The sequence below is a fragment of the Populus trichocarpa genome, chromosome 14 (genome assembly GCF_000002775.5).
Source record: "Populus trichocarpa isolate Nisqually-1 chromosome 14, P.trichocarpa_v4.1, whole genome shotgun sequence".
In the NCBI taxonomy this organism is placed as follows: Eukaryota; Viridiplantae; Streptophyta; class Magnoliopsida; order Malpighiales; family Salicaceae; genus Populus; species Populus trichocarpa.
In genome coordinates this window covers 8,782,077-8,801,953 of record NC_037298.2, presented here as the reverse complement: position 1 = coordinate 8,801,953, position 19,877 = coordinate 8,782,077, and the positions used below count along the sequence as shown (strand labels likewise).

At 31.5% G+C, this 19,877-nt stretch overlaps 3 protein-coding genes and 1 long non-coding RNA gene across 5 annotated transcripts; 3 read left to right on the top strand and 1 right to left on the bottom strand.

Annotated features, from left to right (window-relative positions):
• The first annotated feature begins 5,067 nt into the window (after nt 1-5,067).
• Nucleotides 5,068-6,123, top strand: LOC7457947 (translocator protein homolog). The gene has a single exon (XM_002320981.4). The coding sequence runs from the start codon at nt 5,353-5,355 to the stop codon at nt 5,950-5,952; it is 600 nt and encodes a 199-aa protein (XP_002321017.3). The 5' UTR covers nt 5,068-5,352; the 3' UTR covers nt 5,953-6,123.
• An 807-nt stretch (nt 6,124-6,930) lies between these two features.
• Nucleotides 6,931-9,576, top strand: LOC7491310 (protein HIGH ARSENIC CONTENT 1, mitochondrial). Its single transcript, XM_002320980.4, has 6 exons — nt 6,931-7,169; nt 7,275-7,352; nt 7,893-7,966; nt 8,526-8,596; nt 9,022-9,075; nt 9,302-9,576. Exons 1-6 carry the CDS (start codon nt 7,153-7,155, stop codon nt 9,413-9,415), a joined length of 408 nt encoding a protein of 135 aa, XP_002321016.1. The 5' UTR covers nt 6,931-7,152; the 3' UTR covers nt 9,416-9,576.
• Nucleotides 9,577-9,867: 291 nt separating this feature from the next.
• Nucleotides 9,868-11,916, bottom strand: LOC7457946 (uncharacterized). Its single transcript, XM_002320314.4, has 4 exons — nt 11,579-11,916; nt 11,448-11,479; nt 11,115-11,321; nt 9,868-10,337 (listed from the first exon to the last, which is right to left on the bottom strand). Exons 1-4 carry the CDS (start codon nt 11,793-11,795, stop codon nt 10,023-10,025), a joined length of 771 nt encoding a protein of 256 aa, XP_002320350.4. The 5' UTR covers nt 11,796-11,916; the 3' UTR covers nt 9,868-10,022.
• A 1,608-nt stretch (nt 11,917-13,524) lies between these two features.
• On the top strand, nt 13,525-15,880 carry LOC18105290 (uncharacterized). Of its 2 annotated transcripts, none has more exons than XR_002977734.2 (3): nt 13,525-14,345; nt 14,704-14,929; nt 15,622-15,880. It is a non-coding gene; the product is annotated as an uncharacterized LOC18105290 (long non-coding RNA). The 2 variants fall into 2 exon arrangements; XR_002977735.2 differs by having other exon boundaries at nt 14,597-14,929.
• The last annotated feature ends 3,997 nt before the right edge of the window (nt 15,881-19,877 follow it).

The following is a 19,877-nucleotide window of genomic DNA, read 5'->3' as shown; positions in this document are numbered from 1 at the left end:
CAAAGTTCAAAGGCTTATATCCCCCGATTTCTCTGTATTCGATCTTTCTCACTGTAGTCTATACTTACAATCGATCCTATAGCATAATTTTGTCAACCTCACTGTAATTTGTACTTAACTCTGCAATCTATACTCAAACTCTACCCCCATTATCATGGTTTGTCAATGCAGTCACAGAAGAATTCAACCAAAAATGATTGAACCAATTCAACTCAAAGTCTTCGCCTATTTGCATTGCCATAAACACTGAATACAATCATAACCATCAAACATAAACAAAATAAACACAAACACGGATATAAACAACTCACTTGATAATCTAAATCAACACAATCTTATAACCAGCAGTTTTCTCGTCCAAATCAATAGCTCGACACAGGAATATAGCCTGCTTGAACCTGGCAGCAACAACAAAGTACTTCACAAGTTCATCAACATCAAACTCATCTCCAAATTGTAAGCCACCAATAAATGCAAGAACCCCGGTGCATAAGAAGGGCTGTCCCCTTTCAAACTCACTTTTCGTTTCCACTCCAAAGCTAACTTTTTAGCTCTTTTCCCTCCTTTCCATGCTCAGGGTTGGCTTGTGTTTTGTTAAGGCCTCTAACAACTCCAAGCGAGTCCTCCTTAAACGACACCATTCAGTATCCTTGTCGCCTTTTGATGAATAAAACCCTTCCATTGCATCCAGAACTAATGTTCCCGGGTCCGGGGCAACCGACATTGCACCCGAGAGCTTGTCCCGGATCTCACCCCGTCTGTTAGCGTTCTTCTTCATGTATTTCCTCAATCCTTTCACGTCCATCTTCTCACGCAGCGACATCAAGTCAGACCGGGTAGGGTCCACTGTGAGCTGTTGATTGCTTCATGGATTGTGAATGAATGACTTGTCGAATATTCCACGTTGGAGTTATATTGATGATTTCATTCGTAGATCTTTTTCTTCTTCTTCTTCTTCTTCTTCTTTCATTTTTGAACACCGCCTTTGTTGTTCTTTTCCTGTGCTCTTTTACTTTCATCTGGTCAGTATTTTCTCTTCTTACCACTCCCTGAGTAAAGAAGAATACTAAAACCTTATTTTCGTAAAGTTTTTTTATTATTATTATTGTTTTGAATTAAAACTCGTCAAAAATAGATGCATGACAGCATGTTTTCAGTATGATTGGCTGAAGGATATAGGCTTGCATGAGTAGAAAACGGGAAATAGTTGACTAGGATTATTACGGCATGATATTTTTAAAGTATCTTTTTATTTAAAAATATATTAAAATATTTTTTTATTTTTAATATTAACATATTAAAATTATAAAAAAATATTAACTTAATATTTTCTCGGTATCACTTTTGAAAACTACCCGCGTAACTGTTTTTTTTGGCGCCAACAAGTACTTTCACAGCTACATTTTAGCTACAAATTTACTGCAACTTCTGTAACAGATATTTCTCTATTTTTAAATATATGTACAGTCAGGGGCGGAGCTAGAAATTTTTCTTGTCCTGGGCTATAATATAAATGTACATAAATTATTTTTTAAGATCAATCATTAACTCGAATATATAAATTTGTTAAGTTAACAATAAAATTTCAATTCAAATACATAATATAAAATATATAAAAAATAAAATTTAAAGTACATAAAATTCAAAATAAAAATAAAAATAAATTACACTATTAAAGTTGTACCCTTCGATGTTTTGTAGAATATAATTCATCTATGATTGAATCCGAATCAATATCTTCAACAAGCTCTCGTTCAATGTAAATCATCATAGAATCTACTAAGAACTCCTTTTTCATTTTATTGCGAAGCACAGTTTTAACATGTTTCATAGTCGAAAATGCCCGCTCTGTAGTGGCAGTGGAAACAGGAAAAGTCAAAACAAGACGAATCAACTTGTCAATCAAATGATAGTGCTGCGATTTATTTGTTTCAGCTAATCCTCGACATAATTTAGAAATGGTAGACATATTCTGAAAGCTCTCATGATGAATTACATCAATCTGATAATGCTCTAGCTGAGATCTCAAATAATACATCTCTTGTTCATTGAAATCTTCAGGATAAAATTTCTTAGCAAGCTTGTAAATAGCATCAGTTTTAAATGATTTAAAGTTGTTCTTAGGTTCTAAAGTAGAGCTAAGTACAAGGAGTTCCACTGTCCCATCACTGAATTTAGAATTTAATTCTTCCAACTGAAAATCTATTGTTGAGTTAAATATATCATAATGATAATGATGGTAAACTGTCACTGAACCTTATTGTTGACATGAACGACCTGTAGTCTTTTTATACGAAGCATTCATATGTGGTATGTCAATCTTATATTTTGTGCAAACAGATTGCACATTTGCAAGAAGAAGATCAAATTCAGCATCTCTCAAAGTTCGAAGCAATGCTTTAGTGGTTGATACAAGATCCATTGCATTTAAGATGTCAAGAGATTTTTGTTGCAAAGCTCAACAACGTAAATAAATAATCCCCATTATTTATGCATCAAATATAAGATGAATATAAATTCAAAAGATTTCATTACAATCAAACGACCACCAACTTCTCCACCTATAGAGTTAGAAGATCCTTCTTAAACCATACTTTCAAGCACAATAATAGTTGCACCATACATATTTATTAAACTGCAAATAGAATCAAAATGAGAGCTCCAGCGAGTAGTTCCACTTCGATGTAAATTATCGATTTGATTAGCCCTTCTACCAGTCTCACGTTCTCCAGTAGCTACCATATGCGCAATTTCTATAGCCTGAGCATCATGCAACTCGGTATGACGTGTGAGAGAAGCACTAATAAGATCGATAATGGTTGTCAATTTTGAGAAAAATAACCAAATAGAAATCTCATTTCTAGCTGCTGCAACTAATCAAATAGAAAAATCAATTACGATATTAATTAAAATTTTATTATGATCCCCAATTATAACATTGATTTAAATGTCACGGTTATAATATATGACATCATTTAAATATCTTGATTCTCAATAGTTATATGCAAAAGAAGCGTGTTATATCACCATAACTTTTTTGAAATATATTATTCTACCTAAATTTAAAACTAACTATGCTAATTTTATAATTTATCCAAAAAGTAACTAATATAGTTGGTTTCTCGACTTATTTTGCGATATATAGGTTTGTTTAGGAGTATGATAGATGTTTTTAAAGTGTTTTTTTTATATATTAAAATAATTTATTTTATTTTTAAAATTTATTTTTGATAAATTACATAAAAATATTTAAAAAATTAATTTTAAAATAAAATTTTTAAAATTTAAAGAAAATCCTGAACTTTCCTACGATAGTACCGTAAACCTTTTAAAAGGGATTATAATAGAGTTTTGTCTTCTCCTTGTGCTTCCTCTGCGTCACTTTTCTTACTTGGCTAATGATGATGATAAACCCTTGGAAACAGAAACTTTAACAAAGAAGAAAAACCCTATTTGGAACTTGCTTCCTTTTTTATTTTTTATTATTATCCTACCTGGGCTACAGCCCACCGGAGCCTTGTGAAAGGCTCCGCCCTTGTGTACAGTAATGTATAAATTAAAATATGAAATTTGATTGGTTAAAAATTTGCTGTGAAGGGGGCCTCATTGATTTTATTTTATTTTTGGCTCCTTGCACGGTATCTTTACTTAGATTTATGGTACTGCATAGGCGAAGACATGTTTTTATCAAAATAATAATAATAATAATAATAAAATGTTCAGGTAATGCAATTGTGTTTTAATAAAGTTTTAAAAAAATAAAACTCGAGATGTAGAATTGACTGAGAAAAAAGAATGGAACCCTATAAAAATTATAAATAAAAACATTCAAGATAACTTGAATCGTTTTAAAAATTCACAAAAAAATGATATAAAAAATTGATAGAAAAAAAAATATAGTTTGATTGCTAATAATATAAATGATTAGTGATGAAATTGAAAATATATAATATTTTTTTAAAAAAAACCAAGGAAACACGGGCGAACCTTCTAAACCTAACATAAGATCACAAACTCGTAACCTATTAAATCATAAACTTGGGTTGAATTATAAAACTCAATTTTCAACCAATTTAAATAAAGAATAACAAATAAAAAAACAAGATAAAACCCCTATCATTTTTATAATCAAAGAAAAATATACAAAAAGCCAATAAATAAAAATAACGGAGTCCAACCTCTAATTAATTGAATAAATGTTAAAGCATGAAATGTAAAACCATATATATAGCTTAAAGAAAGGAAAAAAAACTAAAAAAATCCGGGCAAACTTCTCAAACTCAGGTTAATCTCTAAAACCCAAAGCACGAGAAATCATAGACTCTAGTTCAATAAAAAAATCATAATTTTCAATCAATCTAATATTAAATAGTGAAATTAAAAAATATATAAATTTAAAAAATTTATCAAAGCAACAAAAATAATAATAATAAAGAATGGGGGCTAAATTCAAAAGATTAAAAAAATAAAAAGCGATGAAATTAAAAAAAAATTATAAATTGTTTTAACAAAAAGTATTTCAAATATATTACATGATGGAATTGAAAAAAAAACATATCAATTTAAAAAATTAGCTAAAAAAATTACCAACTTATAACTAAAAAAAATAAAAAAAGACTTAAGATAATTAAGATAATGTTAAAGACTAGCAAAAAAAAAAAAAAAAAAACTCTACAGAAAACCAATAAATAAATAAAAAGGGAATTGAATCTTTAATTTATTAAATATTAAAGGACGAGAAAAAAAAAACCAAACAAACTCTGCACAAATATTCTAAACTTAGTCCAATCCAGAAACTTGTAATCCATGGAATCTTGAATTCAGGTTAAATTAAAAACTTAATTCTAAATCATTTTAATGTGGAAAATGAAATCTAATTAGAGCCTGAGGATAACCAGTAACCACCGTCACAAAATTTAATCCAGGCAGCTAACGAAGTCAAAAGCCATGGGCACGTGTAAGCACTCCAAGGTTATGAAAAAGACGACGTTTTTATATTTAAAAATCATCAATTTTTCAATTTAAAGCGTAAATGCATTATCAAACACGTTAGAAGCACTCTCCTCCTCCAGCATCGTCACCGCACTGAGCTAGTCTATTCTGAGCATGGAAGACCAAATCTCTCTGTGCCCTTTTGTCAGCCACGTGTTACCCTTCTTCTCCACTTCTTTCCACCTCGTTCGCCCACGTATCACTCATCTCTTCCTCCTCGCCTCTCCAAAAATGACCCAAACCAAGAAAAAAAATACACACGCATGGCTCTTCTTTAAAACAGCCTCCCCTTAAATTTAAATTCCTCCCATAACATCTCTCTCTGTTTCTCTGTCTAAATTTCTCTCAATCTAATTCAGAATGGACTCCCAAAATGCTAAACAGCGTATCAGAGACACAGACTACGATCCCAACATCTCCAACCCCACCAAGAGCAAAGACAACAGCAAGACCGTAAGACTCAAACGCGAAAAGAGAGTAGCTATGGCCAAACGTGGAATTAGATCACTAGCCATAGCCGTTGCTCTTCCTCTCTCCTTGACCATCTCTAACCTGTATTTCTTCGGCACAACTAGGGGCTACGGAACGAGCACTGGGAGTATATCTATGCCCTTCTGGTTCCCACCTCCGTGGGCCTTGCACTTGACCTGCATGACGTCGAGTTTCTTGATGGGACTCTCGGCCTGGCTTGTTTGGGCTGAAGGCGGATTCCACAGGAACCCAGCGGCTCTCTATCTTTACTTGGCTCAGCTAGGCTTGAGTTTGGCTTGGGACCCGATTGTGTTTCGGATGGCAGCGCCGTGGGTAGGGTTGCTAGTTTGTTTAGCTACGTTTGCGGCTCTTGTTGGATGTTCTCGGCAGTTCAAAGAGGTGAATCCCATTGCAGGCGATCTGGTTAAGCCCTGTTTGGCATGGGCTTCGTTTTTAGCCATTGTAAATCTTAAGCTCCTTTTTCTTTGAAAAGTTAATAGGACACCGGTGTGTTCGTATATATTTGTAGTTTAATTCTATAAAACTTTTGTCAAAAGGTGTTTTTGTGCGATGGGAGGGGAGGGTGATAGCATTTGTGGTTAAAAATATTTATTTATATTTTTTATTTATAAATATATTAAAATTATGTTTTTTTTTTAATTTTTGTTTGTGAAAATACCTTTCCAACCATTAAAACAAAACAAAAACTATTACTTCTTTTAATTGAGAGGCATTTTCATCATGACATTGCACGTGTATTATTCAATTATTAAATAATACTTTTTGGTATTATTCAACTATTAAGTAAATATTGTTAGTGTTTATTAAATTAAAATTTTTATTTTTAAATTTTTTTGTAAATCTTGAAATTTACTATTAAATTATTTTATTAATCATTAAAATATATAATAATTTGTTATCAAATAAGATTATTAAGACATTTTAAAAATATTTAAATGATATTTTTTTTATAATACTAGCAAGTGCTCATTTTTTTCAATTAGTCATTGATCTTTTTTATATTATTGACTCTTTTTAATCATATTATTGAATTAATTAAAATTATTGAACTCCTTCGAACCAATATCCCGAGTCCAAATTTTTCTTACTTTTTTAAAACAGTTACCTTCACCTGCATTGCCATATCAGAAGTAAATATGAATAAATTAAAATAAATTATGAGAGAATATAGATGAATTAATGATGTCTTTGATTTATCTGAGAGAGTGATTAGGGATAATATTGCAACTTGTAAGAAACTACATGGATGAAATTGCAAAATCTTAAAACTACAGAGGCAATCGAGCAAAGGTAGATAGATCTATAGGAGCAAAATAAAGAATGGAGCTCCATGTTGAAGTGCCATCCTAAAGTCAACTTCCCAAAAATAAAGAAAAAAAAAGCTAAAGTCAGCTAAGTTATCATTTGCAAATTGCATTGCATATAATAGTATAATGCCGTGTCCGTAGGAGCTACACATTAGTCATTCCAGACGTCCGCGGCCGGAAGAAAAGGGCGAGAATGATAGTTTATGGATTGTTTATTGAGATCAAAGGTCAAATTGTTAGAGCAAATTAAGGGTTCTATTTTCTCATCTGTATAACCAGAGGTCTGTATGATTGGCGCATTCCTCCTGAAGTTTCAGGTCCGACAACGCTAGAGAGATTGCCTTCACTGCAAATCTTCCATATGGATGCCACCCAGAGGTAAACTTTCCCATCTTAATTCAAATATTCTTTCATGAAGCTGCAATACAGACTGTAATAATCCCCCTTCCCCGGTTCTTTCACCTCCTTTTTCATTGTATGTAGGCCTCAAGATGTTATCACTGTCGATGTTCATGCGGCCAAAGGTCTCATCGCCTCCGGTCACCGTTATTTGGACGTGAGGTAGGTGTTCTTGGCCTTGAAATCAAATTATGATCGCTTGGTTCTTGCCTTCTTGGGGAAAGAGCAACTTCTCACTCCAATTTTTGAAAAATGAAACGTATTTGATTATACATTAAAAAAAAAGAGATAAATTATAACAACCCTGACTGCCTGAGGTATCACAAATGCCCTTAATCAATGTTTAGAAGAAGAAGAAAAAAATAGTTCAATCAAGAAATTTTAAAAATTAGAAGAAAAAAATTAAAAAGAAAACTCAAAACAAAATTAACTGAAATTAATATTATTCATTTACTAAAAAAAATGCATGTCCCATTTTTTTTTATATCCTTTCTCTATTTTTTTTTAGTTCTTAATTTAACTACCTTTCTTAAATAATAATTAACGGCATTATTTATTTAAAAGGATGTTTTTGTAATATTAATTAAACGTGGAGGAGTTCTTTATTTTATATATATATATATATATATATATATATATATATATATATATAGTGTTTCAGAACCGAGAGAGAAATGTTTGACAATCATTTCATTGTTGTAGAACCGCCGAGGAGTTCAACAAGAGCCACGTAGACAATGCCTTGAACGTTCCTTTTATGTTCAAAACTGATGAAGGTAAATTGAAATATTTTTATTGGAGGGAATATGGTTGTAATTATTTTTTAAAATATTTTTTATTTTAAAATATATTAAAATAATATTTTTTTTATTTTTTAAAAATTATTTTTAATATCAATATATTAAAATAATATAAAAATACAAAAAAATATTAATTTAAAACAAAGAAAAAAAAATTAATTTTTTTAAAAACATTTTTAAAATATAAAAACAATCAGTATAGTAAAACTTCCCTAGCATTGTTGTAAAACCTAGCTTAAACTTATTTGATTTTTTTTCTAAAAAAAAATAGAACAATATCGTTTCAGTTTTAAAAAAAAAAATCTTATAATAAAATCATTTAGATTGATACGGTCTTAAATGGATGAAGCAGATTTTATAACTATGAATAAAATATGAATAAAAGTACTGTTTCATGAAAAAACTGGTGAAATCTAATTACTTTCCTTTGATTATTTTAACATGATAAGATTGTTTTATGAAGAAGCCCAACAAGAATTGCATAATAATTGATTTAAACTAACGAGCTTCTGTTGGTTTTTCTTGCAACAAGCAGGCAGAGTGAAAAATCCTGAATTTCTCAGCAAGGTTGCCTCAATTTGCAGCAAGGATGACTATCTTGTGGTGGTAAATCCTAGATCATAGTGCTGGAAAGCATTTACCTTTTTTTTTCTACAATATATTTGCTATGTGCATGGCATGAAATGAACCAAACGAAATAATAAAATCTGTTAAACTTTATATAAATATGAGATTGATTATTTTTAGTTACATACTGCTTCAAGAGAATACTTAGAACAATAATTTATTGTTAAGGGAGACTAATTTTCTGATACAATCCATCAGCACCAAAGTGGAGTTTTAAGATCTTGTTTCTCAAAAAGCGGACTGCACTATCAAATACAAATCTAAGTTGCTATTTAGTCGGATCGCCTTTCATTTTATGAAAAGAAGTATTTGGTGTTTTTAGCTCTTTGGAGTCGAGCACCTCTACGAGAAATGCAGATTTAAAACTTTGCATCTAACTCTGGAAATTGTTCGAAATTGTGAAGGGTTGCAACAGCGGAGGCAGATCACTCCGTGCCTGTATTGATCTTCTGGGTGCGGTAAGCTTGCTTCAAATTCTAACAGAGCATTTCTATGTACATTTTTAGTATAAACCATAGAATTGAGTATTCAGCTGTAAGAAATTTATCTTAGCCTCGTAGTAGATGGGCTTTGTTTTAGCTAATTAAAAGCAGATTAACATAGACACGCGCTAAATATTCTCAACTATATATGTTCATGAAATTCAACTATGAAAACATTCATGGAAAGATTTGGTGATGGCAGGGCTTCGAGCATGTAACAAACATGGAAGGGGGTTACTCTGCCTGGGTTGACAGTGGATTTGCAGGAGATAAACCAGCAGAAGAGCTCAAAACGTTTTGCAAGTTCCGCCCTTGAAGTGAATGTTTCCCTTTAAGGGATAATAGCCCGTGTGGCTTATCTTGTTACTGACTAATATGTCAAAATGAAATGCCTCTTTTTTTCTTCTTTTATCATGAAAATGAAATGCACTTGTATATTAGCTGATGACATAACAACCTTTTATGTTGTTCATGAAATTCCCTTCTCTATCCTCCACATCGTATCTTTTTGTACCGAGAAATATGGCTTCAAAGTTCACTTATTTACTCTAGTGGCTCACTGTTTTAGTTATTTACCTGAGCAATATTTTTACATTCTCATCCTACTCATTGGCTCGCATTGCCCTCCAGTTGTTACTGTTCTAGCTCCACCTCTGAATGCTTATGCATTCTTTGCAGATATGTTGTGAGGTTTAATTTTAAGTTTTTGTCAATTTATTTTAAAAGTAACATGTATGCTAATCAGATATAAACGATGGACCCAAATGCTTCCAAAAATGCTATAAATCAGATATGTATTTGTACTGTCTAAGATATCCTGATGAACTCAAGCACCAAATTAGCACATGCTGTGCCAGGAGGAAAAAATTGGAAAAGCAAAAGAAATTAGTTCATGCTCTGGTTGAAAATGTGCTATTGCCTTGCTACTCGGCATGGCAAAGCTTTCTCAGAGTTATAGAGGTTCTCCTCTCCTGATTTACTTCCTGCCCTTCCCACATCTGAAATCCTGGTTTTCGATTAATCTCATGCTTCCATAGGTACCGGGCATCCCCAAACAATAGAACTAGAGATCCTGGCATCAAGAAAACAGGAATCTTTATCATGGGCAGCTCTGGTTGTTCCTTGCCACAGTCAGAGACCTCTCCAACTTGCGTGAAGTGCATCACGCAGGAGGACTCCAAGGAAACGATGGCAATTCCATCTTCAAAGCGCATGAGGTCAACATGTGCACAGATCCCCTTCAAATGCAAACATCTTATCATTGAAGGAACATCTAGGTAAAGTAATATATTCACTCTGTCTCTACAGAACATTGAATCTACCAGTGATGGAATCAAAAAATAAGCTCAACTAGCAACCAAAAGCAAACAGGATTATCTTAGTTGCTCAAGATGGAACATATTAATGCAAAGTGCTAAAAGATAAAATTTACTGTATAGAATTGCAACATTATGAATTGATGTTAACGTTATCAGGCAGTCCTATCCCCAATTGCTCTCAAGCTATGTTTCCAAGGCAACATAAGACACATTAAATTATGCATTACGGAGACTTCAAGCAAGACATGTATAACAGCAAAATAGAGTGTACTTGAAATTTTACAAGTATAAACAGTACAAGGAATGATTCTTAGCCTTCTCTAACCACAACTTATAGCTATCTGTCCCACCTATGTATACTTGTTAAGAAAAAAAGACTAACAGAGTAAATTGATTGGTTTGGCAATTATTTGAAATGCTTCTATAATATAAATGCCATAGGCAAAATGCATATCAATGTCTTGAATTTCCAGTTTCTGTTTTCGCTTTGGATCTCTATACAGGAAACTGATACTGGTATCCATGTATGCAGATTATAGCAATTTAGTAAACATTGCAAATGCTCAATAAAGCAACCGCATACGAAGGAAAGTATCATTGCCATTAAAATGATATGGTTCGACCATAGTTTGCTTAGCAGTATAAAAGTTCACATGAAAAATTTATCTGCAGACCATATAGAAAGTGAAGTCGCACCTCACCTGGTTGGTATACATTTACAATTAGTTGATCAAAAAAGGGTTCTCTCGACAGCAAATCAGGCGGCAGCCAGCAGGCGGCTTCACCCCTATCAGAGCCAGCACAGCTAGGAGGTTCATGGATACGATCACCGTATAGAACCACCTCACGAATAGAATTAGAGAGCTCAATGGCCCAGGATGGAAGATCTCCAAATCTCATAGCCTACAAGAAACAGTGAATATCCATCACAAAATCACATCAATATTCCAGCCCATGATTATGTTAAACTCTAAAACACTAATTCTGATTCAAAAAAAAATCGAGTTCAGTTCTAGGCCGTGTACCCACCTGATTGTTGGAGGCTTCAAGGAACCATCCCTCTGCATTTCCACGGATTATAAGAAGCGAAATTCTCTTGAATATTAATTAAATTAAACCAAGAAAAGAAGAATGAAAGCATTGGATGGAAACGCACGCACCGTTTTGAATAGCGGAGAGGAAGGTAGATTGTTGATGAGGGGAGAGAAAGTGTCGGCACAACCATAAACCTTTGATTTCCTTGATTGGTTCCCAGGTAGGGTAGTTTGGGTCCGAGGTTGAGTGGCATCCAACATCGTCTATCGAATCTTCTTTCTCTTCACTTTTGTCTTCGCTGTCTGATGAGTCGCCAAAGACTTGTCTTAGAAGCGCTTCCATTTTTTTTTTTGGTTTCGCGAATTCGGTCAAAAGGTTTTCTGGCTGGGAGACGGAGTCCTGCTTGTTTTTGGGTTCGCAGTTTGCCCTGATTTTATTTAAGAAAAACTAAAGCGACTGTTGCAATTTCTGTAGCTGCTTATTTTTATTTATGTAATTTAAGAGCATGTTCGTATTTTTATGACTAATTGTACACATTTTCAAAGTAACGCTACATTACAGGCTAAATCAATTTTTTGGATGTGAAAAAAATTCTAGATATTGTCAATATGTTTTTTTTAGTAAAAGAAATTAAATTACATGACATAACATGATGGGTTTAAAAGGTTTAATAACAATTTAGACAGCTAAAAAAAATATAATTTAGCTAAAAAAAATCAAAATAATATTTAAAATATATATATTAAAACAATAACATATTATGTCGACTCGGATCAACTCAGGTTAACTTGTTAAATTCACCACTCAATTCATGAGACTCTGATAACCCTGTAAAAAACAAATAAAAAAAATATCAAATCCACTTCTTAATCAAATCAATATTGAATAATGAATCTGTAATAAAAAAAAAATTGTTGAATAATAAAATTGAAAACAAAATCCAACTAAAAATTAGTTAAGTCAACTCAGATGAACCTATCAAATCTAGGTCATAAGACTAAGATAACTCTGTAGAAAGCAAATCTAAACAAATTATATAGCTTGATTCTCAATCAATTCAATATTGAAGGATGAAATTAAAAAACAAGTCAGTTTAAAAAAAAACACAAAAAACAACATGAGTCAAACCGAGTTAACCGACCAAACTTATTACCCGGATCATAAGATTGGGATAACCTCATAGAATGCAAACCGAAACAAATTATAAAGTATTATTTTTAATCAACCCAATATTAAAGGACCAAAAAAACTTAAGTCGACCGGCTTAACCCATGACCCGGTCATAAGACCGTGATAACTCCATAGAAAGCAAATAAAAAAAATATGAAACCAAAATTTAAATCAACCTGATATTAAAGGATTAAAATAATAAAAAATAACTAAAATCAACCCAAGTTAGCCTGAGAAATCTAGGTGAGAAGATCACGATAACTCCATAAAAAACAAATAAAAAAATATAAAGTCTAGTTCTCAATCAATACAATGTTGGAAGATGAAATTAAAAAAAAATATTTAATAAAAAAAACATAAATCAATCTGGTTAACTCGTAAAATTTACGACCTAAATTATGAGATCGTGATAAACCTATAAAAAATAAATCAGAAAGTAATTATAAAGTTTAATTATGTATCAATACAATCTAATATTAAAAATTAAAATTAAAAAATAATAATAATTAAAAAACTAGTAATAGCGATTCCACGGAGAGGCTAATAGCCTATTTGGGAATGTGGTTGTGGTTGGTTCTCAAAGTGTTTTTTATTTAATGATTTTTTTTTTATTTTTAAAAAATTATTTTTAATATCAACGCATCAAAATAATTTAAAAATACTAAAAAAATATTAATTTGAACCAGTTTTAATATCAGCTATTGTATCAAAATAATTTAAAAAAATATTGCCAGAAGTTCCCGTTTATTTGGAAGGGTTCGCTCAAGGAATTAGCAAAGTTTTTAAACCCGACCCGGTAGTCGACCCGGTATAATGATCGGGTCACGGGTCAGATGGGTTGACCCGGGTCAACCCAAAAAAAATCTCTTTCTCTCTAAAATTGCACGACCTTTCTCTCTCTCTCTCTTCTAGTTTCTCGTGCCCAACCACAGCACCCGCAGCTCCCACATCCTCTGTTGTCTCGCATCCATCGAGATGAGTCTTGCGTCTGTCTTCTCTTCTCTTCTCTTCTCAAAGAACCTCTCCTCTCAAAACTCAAAAGCAAGTAATCTCTTCTCAAAGAACCTGTCCTCTCAAAACTCAAAAGCAAGTAATCTTAAGCCAATTATCTCTCTAGCTGCTACAGTAGCAGACACATATAGAAGGAGAAGAGGAGTAAGTTCCTACCTTCCATGATTGCATACAGAAGCTATAAGTGCCCCTCTTGATTTAAGTAACGACTCCCTCGCTTTGCACTATCCTTTGGCTCTTCTCTTTACGGCCGACTGCTGATTAAATCTTTCTCTGCTATAAGTGCCGACACAGATTCAAAGTTTGAAGTCTTTCTTTGCTTGTTCAGGTAAATGGCATAAGCCAAGAAATGGGTATTCATTTCAAGAGATAGAGTTTCAGATGTTCTTCTCCAGTGGATCTTCTTCTTGAGATGCTAAGAATCGAGGGTGAAGCGTCCTTAGCCCGACTTCTTGCCAGCACACTCCTTAGGCCGGGTCTCAGCCGGGTTTACCCGGGTCGACCGGGTTCCAGGTCGATCCGCCGGGTCGACCGGGTTTCGCCGGGCCAACTCCCAGTCGGGTTTTTACTTAGACCCGGACCGGTCCCAGGCCCGGGTCGGCCGGGTCCCGGGTCAACCCGCCGGGCCGGTCCGGGTTTCAAAACTATGGGAATTAGAGTCGCTGATGAGAGGAAATGGCGAAATTAGAACCTAAACAGCGAACAGAGATGGTAAGCCCAACTTTAGTATGCAAGAGCTGTTCTGATTGATTTTCACCTTAACCTTTTTCATGCTTATTTGTTACCTAGAAAGATGCTAGAAAACAGAGAGGTATCTAGCTCGCTTACCAGATGAATATATAATCCAAGAACCCAAGAGGGTGGGGTTTTTTGATTAATTTATATAAAGCCAAGGAGGATTTGTATGAATGAAATATTTTAAATGGGGCTTCAATTCCCATGAACTCCCATTACTTGCGCAGGAACCCAGAGAGATGCCCGGTTTATATTCTGACGAGAAGAAACTCGTTTTTGGTGTGCCAGAGCTAAAATCATTCTGATATATATATATATATATATGTTCAATTAGGTTGAAGACAAGGAGAAAAAAGCTCAAGTATGTAGATTTTGTTCAAGTGGTGCCGATCTACGTGGTGGTCTGTTTTTCAAGCGTCTACAGATATGCCAAGGAAAATTCTGGTCCACTGAAACCGGGGGTCCGAACTGTCGAGGACACCGTCAGAACTGTCATCGGACCGGTCCACGACAAGTTCCATGATGTCCCCTTCCAGCTTCTCAAATTCGTCGATCACAAGGTCAGTTTTTCTTTTCTCCAATTCCAAATCTATTTCGCAACCGGGCAACTAATTACCACCTATATCACTTGATTTAAGTGTGTTTATTTTTCTAATATATATATATATAGTCTTTTAATTTTCAACTGGATTTGGAATGAGTTTTCCTTTTTATTTAATTGCTTTGACATTTTATTAATGACGTCAACCTTAAATATTTTGTTAGATGTTAGTATTTATATCATCATTTCATCAAAATACATCTACTTTAGATATTTTATTTTAAAAATAAAAATATCGTATAACTATTTAAGTAAAATTAAAGATCAGACGTTTAATTATAAAAAATATATAAGTTTAGGCACTCAAAATAGTTTTATCTCTGTTTTGTGGAATTGTTTACCTTGTACCCAGCTAATAAATAAATTTTTTTTTATCGGTATCAGTGTTATATATTTTTTCCTTTTCTTTTTCTTTTTTTTTAAATTGAAGCATAAATCTCGTAGCTATAGAATATAGTTTTTCTAGAAATGAACCATGAAATCTAGATAATTTTCTTGAATATTTCAGCCGTACATGTTCTTGGAAGATTTATGCTTCAAAATCTTGATAATGGGGTCTAATATTTCTTAATTTTCTATTTATATTTTGCATTTAATTGATCTGTGTATGAGACGAAGTTTCATTTTTCCTTATGGACTCCCGGGAGGCAGATTGATGAATCTTTGAGGGAATTGGACAGGCAAGTGCCATCACAAATTCACAAGTGAAGTGGGTGTCGTGTCAAGCTCGAGCTGTAGCCTGTGAAGTTCAGCGAGCTGGTGTGGTGGACGCGGCGATGAACGTGTGTGTATATATATATATATATATATATATATATAATGAGGGATACATCTTAACCGGTTAAATCCTGGTTGTGTTGCTTATAAGTTACCGGTTCGAGTTTTACAAATTTTAGGATCATTTGAGACTTACATGTTTTTTTATTCTTAAAAACATATCGAAATAAATTATCAATAAAAAATTTTAAATAACATATTATCGAATGATGAAATTAAAATAAAAAATATTAATAACAAAAAAAACACAAAAAACAAAGGATAGACTTAAAAACACCTTTTTTAAAAACAACTAAAGGGTTGTTCTTTCATCTTTTTTTGGGTCACTCGGTTTCAAATTTTGTTCAAACAACAAAACTAAATTCTATTTTATAAAATTGAGCATCAACTTGATGCTAGAATATTTTTTTGATATCATGATAAAAATATAAAAGGCAAATTAAAATAAGTTATCAACTTTAAATCCTAATAAACACACAAACTAAGAACTAGAGTTGATCATTTTCAGTCTGGTTTGAACCAAACCGAAATTGTTTTTAAAAAAAACCGAAACCGGTTCAAACTGACTGATTTCGGTTCGGTTTTTTATGACAACAACTGGCTCGATTTTGGGTCGGTTTTTTCGGTTTGGCTCGGTTTTTTCTGGTTTTTTTTATTTAGGACCGGTCGGTTTTTTCAAAATTTTAATCGGTTTTTTTTCACTATTCGGTTTTTTTGCTCACCCTTGCTAAGAACTAGTTTGAAAAAAAAACAAAAATTTGATAACCACATAAAAAAAGGATCAGAATGCGAAAAAATAGAAATAAAAATCATCATTATCATTGTGTATTACTATTGTTATTCATAATATCATGAATGCAGGTGAATGAAGTTTTCCCTCTACCTTTTAATTTTTTTCTTAATCTTTAGCCAACAAAATTGAATCAATTGATGATTTGACATGTGTCCATTTTCTAATAGAAATAGAAAAATTAATTTTATTTTTAATTTTTGCATAAATAGAAAAGGAAATTCAATATGCTTAGAAAAACAAAAAATTAATCTCCAAATTAAATCTTCATTTCCAACTAAGAGCGTAGTAAGTAATAATAAATGCTACAAGTAAAATAAAATTATAATTTCAAAATTATTTTAAATAAAAAATCAAAATTACTAAAATCTAAAACTAACCATGTTAAGAACTATTTTGTTTTACATGAAAATAGCTTTGCTAAAACGACAAAAAAAATAAAGAAGGGAAACAATCCATCCTACAAAAATCATATTTTTTTGGTGGATGAGAATTTATACTTAGAGGTTGGCTTAGATTACTGACTTGTGCTGCAAGTTGGATCATTTTTTTTTTTTTTTTTACGTGGGGTGTCCGGGCCAGCTTACGCGCACCACGACTATTCCCCACGGCCCACTGGACATCCTGCAAGCCCAGGAGCAGGTAAAGCACCGCGGGGGTGACATGCGTGCACATAGGAAAAGAGGTTCTGATACTGTTAAAGTGTTTTATAGTAAAAATATTTAAAGTCATGCGGGGTTGATTCAATGTTATCCAAACAATGTGGAACAATAAAAAACAATTAGGATAATAAATAAAAATATAATTTATTAAAAAAATCAAAATGATATTTAAAAAAAAAATTGAAACGACCATATATTGAATCGACTTAAATTAACTTATTAAATACGCTATTCAAGTTAAGAGATTGTAATAATCTCATGTAAAGAAAATAAAAAACAAATTGTGAAACTCAATTCCCAGTCAATTAAGTGTAGAAGAATCAAATTGAAAAGAAAAAAATAAATAAAAAAAAAACTCGGGTCAATCCAGGTTAATCTACAACCTGGGTCATAAAACCAGAATAACCCAATAAAAAACAAATTAAAATAGATTATGAAGCCTAATTTTTAATCAACTCAAAGTTAAAGAATTAATTTTAAAAAAAATCAATTGAAAAAGAAACAAAAAGAGACTTGTGTCAATTCAAGTTAACCCACCAAATCCGCAACCCAAGACATGAGACCAGAAAAACCCCATAGAAAACAAATCAAAATAAATTATGAGGTTCAATTCTCAATCAAAGCAATATTAAAAGATAAAATTAAAATAATAATAATTAAAAATAACAAAAAATCTAAATCAAATTAGGTTAATCTATCAAACACATATAATAAATTACGAGATTAGGATAACTTTTTAAGTGCCACAATACTAGTCATCAGCATAGACTTTATTTGAAATATTATTTAATAAAGTATAGCTCAACTTTTTTTAATAAGTTTATCTAATATTAACAACTGCTGTATTTGTATAGCCATCCATGGTATTTGTTTTTGTTTTTTTTTTATATTTTATTCATATTTTTTTTGCATGTCTATTTTTATTATTATATAATTAAATAAAAAAAATTGAACTTAGCCGAGTTTATAATCCATATGACAAGTTTAATGAGTCAATCTAAGTAAATAAAAAATTTTGTCTTCTTGAAATAAATAAATAAAATGTTTGTTGCCTGGATTTGTTTTTAAAAAATTAAGTTTTGAATTAAACAATTAAGTAAGAGCTGGACCCGCTAGGCAAGGCATGTCACATTAAACCAAGTTCAACATGTTTTAATTTTAAATTGAGCTTGTGCAAAAGGCCATGTAGTAAAGCTAAGTCAAGTTGATAAAAAAATAAAAATAAAAAAAGAAACTATTTTAGAAAAATATTTTTTTCCAGTGACTTTTAATGTTTACATTTTCTAAAAAACTTAAATAGCATAACATGACAAAATAACATGTTTCTTCATCTATATTTACCCCTCATCTTCCCAATTTAATTTTTTATTATTAGCATAAATTCTTTTTTGTATTTACTATATTATTGACCCTTTCTATATATTGTAGGTTAAATCAATTCTTTTTAAGTAAAAACAAATTTTTAGGCGTCACTAACTTCTTTCTAATAAAAAAAATGAAATTATATTATAGTTGATTCAATATAACCTGATTGACTTGGTGGGCTCGAAGACAACTCAAATGACTATTAAAAACTTAGTTTGATTAAAAAATAAATAAATTCAATATGACGTCCTTTAAATAAAAAAATATTGAGATAACAACATATTAGATCAACCTGGCTTAATTTGAGTGAACCTATCAAATCCACGACCTGAGTCATTAAACCATGATTACTTCATATAAAATAAATCAAAAGAAATTGTAAAGGTTGATCCCCAATAAACTAGATGTTAAACGATAAAATTAAAAAAAAACATATATTTTTTTTTAAAAAAAGAGTAAAAAAGAAACTATTGCAATGAACAATGTTTCATGAGGCAATGTAAAACGAAAGCACCGTCTCTTTTAGTTTAAAAAACAAAACAAATTATGAAGCATAATCTTCAATAAACTAAATATTAAATGATGAAATAAAAAAACATAGATTTTTAAAAAATACTATTGCAAATGAATAGTATTTTATGAGGCGATGTAAAGTGAAAACACCACATCTTTTAGTTTTTTCACTAGCTATTTAACCATCACTCTATCACATGTCATATATTTTTTTTTAGAAAAAAAAAAGAAAGAATACAAAGGCATTTTCAACACATCTTTTGTTAAAAAAAATTATAATTATAAATAAAAAAAACTTATACATATATTTTATACACATACACACCTAACTCATTTTAAAAAAGTCAAATTACATGTTATTTGTCCCATTAACAAGGAAAAAACAAGGGCTCACATGCATAGGCATTAAAATGTACAGTGTTGTTCGCCCCATTATAAAGAAAAAAAAAGAAAAAATCACAAAAAATAAATTACAAGAAAATAAAAACAAGAACAAAATGAATGATTATAAACATTTTAAGTATGGAGTGATAATGAAGTTGAATGTAAAGGAAAAGGAGGCAAATAAAAATTGTTTTTCCCAGAATAAAAAATTACAGATTTTCCATCTATAGAAAAATTTACAAAATTACTATTTCTACAGTGATTCACTAATATATTGATATACTAGTATATTGTATAATATCAAATGATAAAATAAAAAAAAAACTTAGATTAAAAAGAAAACTACTATTGTAAATGAATAGTGTTATGTGAAGTGGTGCAAAATCAAAACACCACTTCTTCCATTTTTTTTAATT